This window comes from Pinus tabuliformis, chromosome 3_2 (genome assembly GCF_031772625.1).
Source record: "Pinus tabuliformis cultivar Carrire ecotype Pingquan chromosome 3_2, CPIR1, whole genome shotgun sequence".
In the NCBI taxonomy this organism is placed as follows: Eukaryota; Viridiplantae; Streptophyta; class Pinopsida; order Pinales; family Pinaceae; genus Pinus; species Pinus tabuliformis.
In genome coordinates this window covers 1036715934-1036720134 of record NC_142302.1, presented here as the reverse complement: position 1 = coordinate 1036720134, position 4201 = coordinate 1036715934, and the positions used below count along the sequence as shown (strand labels likewise).

The following is a 4201-nucleotide window of genomic DNA, read 5'->3' as shown; positions in this document are numbered from 1 at the left end:
AAATATTGAGTGGCCAACTAAGATTCATGTAGTGTGCATTCAGATTGAGAGATGGTGGATTTTTCATTATTGATCTCCATTCCCGTGGCTCTGTAGAACAGGTTCAGAATCTCATTCAAAGAAGTCAAGTCCCAGACACTGCCATTCAATAAGATCAATATGTCGTCTACAAAAAGTAGATGTGTCAGGTAGAATTGATCCATGATTTTTAGGCCTTGAAGGCCCCCCCTTATTTTTTTCGTAACTATAAGTCAGCTCAATCATTCCATGACTAATAAGAAAAGAAGTGGTGATAAAGGGCATCCCTGCCTTATCCACCTATCAATACTGAAGGAGGGTGATGCTGAACCATTAATGAGAATGACAAAAGAGATAAAGGAGATGCATCCCATGATCCAGCTGATGAGTGTTGGGGGAAATCCCAAATGAGTAATAATCATCTTGATGTACAACACATTTACTTTGTCAAAGGCCTTTGCTAGATCAATTTTGAGAGTGAGTCCCTTGAGATTTCTAAGTTTGATGGAGTGGAGTGCTTCATGGGTTGTACCAATGGCATCCTGAATATGTCTATGGTGGAGGAAGGCAAATTGCTCCTGAGAGATTTGATTGGATAATATGGGCTTGATGCGATTGGAAATGATTTTAGAGATGATTTTGTACAGACATTTGCAAAGGGATATAGGCCTGAATTCATTAAAAGAGGATGGCGACTCAGTCTTAGGGATCAAGGCCAAGTAAGTGAAGTTAATGAGGGGGTGGATGTGTCCTGATGTTCTACTTTCTTCGATGACTGCAAGTAGATCCCCTCCCAATAGCTCCAGAAAAGCCAAATAGAACTCTATTGGCCAACCATCCAGGCTAGGACTCTTATTATTCTTGAACCACTTGAGATTTCCTTCCAATTCTTCCAGAGTGACCGGTTGATTTAAGTCCTCTGCCTCTTCCTAATCCACAAAACTTGGAAAGTGGCCAGCTAAATTGATGATATACGGGAGATTGATGGCTGCCGGCACAGTGAATTGCCTCTTGACATGTGTAATCCCCAATCTGGCTAATTGTGGGTGAGTAGAGGCCCAACCCCCAGACTCACAGGGTATCTACGAGATAGTATTTGTGGCCTTTCTTCCATTTGCAAAGTTGTGGAAGAACTTGGTATCACCATCACCCGCTTGGAGCCAGGTGGCTCTACTTTTTAATCTCCATTGTTCTTCTTTTTCCAGAAGAATCTTATTTTTTTGGTTCTCCAACGTGACTAGATTCATTTTAGTCTCCTCTGATAAGAAACCTAGCCCCTGTTCATCCATTAACTGTGCAATCTGTAATTCAATATCAGCAAGTTGCTGGTCATCACTCAGCTTCTTTCTCTTAGACCACTCCTCTGTCAATGACCTGAGTTTATTTAGCCGAATATAGAAGTCCGCAGCCGACCTCTGTTCCCTCAGGGGGGGTTGAGCTCTCCAGAACTCAGTCACCATGTTGATGTAGTCAGGATCTTTAAGATGCCCAGCAAAAAATTTGAAGGGGGAGCGCGGCTTTCTTGATGGTCCGGTAATTTGGAGAAAAATGGGTAGATGATCAGAAGATCCCCCAGTTCCCACCCATTGTCGATAAAGGGGGAGGTAACGGATGAGGTCTTCATGAATCAAGAACCGATCCAATCTTCGGCCCAGGGCAGCCTCCCCAGTCCGCCTATTGTGCCAGGTGGGCAGTTTCTTATTCATGGGAACATCAACTAAATTGCAGGTATCCAGTAGAGTACTCATCTGATCGGAAATAGGATCGATTTGAGCTTGGTGTCCCCAGGATTCTTCCATGCCCAAAGAAAAGTTTAGATCCCCCCCTATGATGGTGGTGTTTGTGACAAGATCATGTTCCAACAAATTGTGCCAAAATTCCATTCTGTTCTGATTAGGGGCATATATGTTAATCACTTTTAACTGAAGTCCCAGCTCCCCTACGAAAATGTCCATGCCAATGAATCCCATGCCGCCCCAGGTGGATATAAGCTTAACTGTTTTAGGATTGATGCCAATTGCAAGACCACCAGATCTGCCTATGGCATCCATACCCTGAAATATCCAGCTCGACAAGATAGAGTGAAGGGATCGGATAGTGTTGTCAGAAGTGCCAAGAGTTTCTTGAAGGAAGAGTATGTCACAGAATGTATCCTTTAACAATCTTTTGAGAGCCAATTTCTTTTTGGGGTTGGCTAGTCCCCGGCAGTTGTAGGAGAGCCAAATCATGAGGGACCATGGGCAGTGGGCTCCAATGCTCTAAGCGCCCTCTCAATGGTATGTTGTCGGCCCCTCGCAACATCCGCCACCGCTGACTTGATGGCAGATTTGATCTTTGATGGGCGCCCTCTGGTAGTTTTATGGAGCTTGGTCCTTCCTGGGGATAGGCCCAATCCAAGATGCGGGGTTTTAGGTCGAAGTCTGGAGCGGAGGTTGTAGGGATGGGGATCCGGCCCAGAGGGGGAGGAAGTGTGAGAAGGGGGTGTGGAGAAATCCCTGTGGGAGGTGGGAGTGGTGGAAAAAGTGGGCGGGGGCTGTTAGGATATTCCGACACATAGGATATAGTTAAGTTCAACTTGGTCTAGTATAGAGTTAGGTAAAGTGTGTTTCTTTACCGTTGTACATTTTGTAACTTACAATCTGACGGTCACGATATGTAGTGATCCGACGGTTCACTCTCACCTCGGTATTACCGACACTTGATCCGTGGCTTGACACCCAATTGGTCCATGAGTTCTATTTAAAGCGCATGGAGGGTCATTGTTCGGGTAATCCGTGCATGAGAGAAGCTTATGTAAATTTTCATTCTTTGATTAATAAATTGCCTGTAGTACCCACGTTGGGACAGGTCGTGGACTGTTTCCCTCCTTGCACTCTGAGGGTTTTAACCACGTCAAAAATACTGGTGTATTGATTTGAGATCTGGTTGTGAGCGGTGTCCTTTTGGTATTCTTTCTGAGGAACTTACCCTGTAAATTCCTACATGGTATCAGAGCTATTTGAGGGCCGCGTCCATTGGTGATCCAAATCTGAAGCCGGTAGAACTGCATGCGGCTGTTGTTTCCTAGATCTGTTGTTTCTGACTGCTTTCAGGCCAAGAGGACTGCTCTGTTGCGTTCGGAGCATCTGTTCCAGTGAGGAACCCCTTTCGTTTCACGCGAAAAGGTTTCCGGTAGCCCTAGCTGCGTCATTTTTCAGATCGGGAGGTATACAGTGTTTTTTTTGCAGTTTACTGTTAATTTCTCTCTGCTTATTTCGGTCTCAGTTTATTTAGCCTTTTTTTTACCGGATCTATACCTTTCATTTCTGCGTATGCTCTTTGCCCTGCGACTCTGTGCGATCTGGGCAAATCAGAAACAGAAAGGAAGGATTTTTCTCATGCGTATGCTCTTTTCCCTGCACCTTAGTGTGATCTCGGAAAATCAGAAACATTGAGAAAAATATTTAGTTTTCGGCTAAAGCTAACCTTGAGATTTTTTTTAAAAATTTCTAGTTTTTTGGCTAAAGCTAACTTCGAGCCGCAAGGTTCATTTTTCTTTGCATATTCGTGTTGGGTTTTGTGTTTTGTGTTTTGTAGGGAAAAAGAGCTTTCTCAAGGCAAGCACGCAAACCGAGGCCCCCCCCCCTCTCTCTCTCTCTCTCTCTCTCTCTCTCAAATTGTTTGTATAGATCAATTGCTTCAAAACTATTTTTAGAGAGTAGAGGTCTTGGGTTCAAGTCTCCATTTTGTGGGGGCGGATTTTTTCATTCCCGCACATTCGCGCACTTTGTCGGCAATGTCAACAAGTTTTTTTCAAAAAGCCATAACTTCTTCATCCGGAAGCCTTTTTCAGAGCCGTTTTTTTTTAAACCGCCTATTTTTTAGAGATCTATCCATTGGTACACTTACTTTCAGCATCTTCAGCTTCAGTTTTTTTTAAAAATGGAAAGTCCATGCCAAGTCATTCTTGACAGCACTAACTACTTCCAATGGGTAGAATACATGGAAGATTTACTTAGAAGTAAAGGTCTCTTCAGAATAGCCACAAACCAAGAGAAGAAACCAACAGATGAAGACAAGGCGGCAAAATGGGAAAATAGACAAGATCAAGCACGTGGTTTGATAGGGATGTCTATTTCTCCTGATCTTAGATTCCACATTGCAGGACTTGAGACTCCTCATGAAGCATTAGAAAAACTTGCTA

At 43.8% G+C, this 4201-nt stretch overlaps 1 protein-coding gene across 1 annotated transcript; it reads right to left on the bottom strand.

Annotated features, from left to right (window-relative positions):
- Positions 1 to 1100: 1100 nt before the first annotated feature.
- LOC149184137 (uncharacterized) lies at positions 1101 to 2069 on the bottom strand. The gene has a single exon (XM_089415238.1). The coding sequence runs from the start codon at positions 2067 to 2069 to the stop codon at positions 1101 to 1103; it is 969 nt and encodes a 322-aa protein (XP_089271364.1).
- Positions 2070 to 4201: the final 2132 nt, after the last annotated feature.

Coding starts and splice junctions, on each gene's coding strand:
- LOC149184137 (XM_089415238.1), bottom strand. CDS start 2,069: ATGGATGCCATAGGCAGATCTGGTGGTCTTGCAATTGGCATCAATCCT.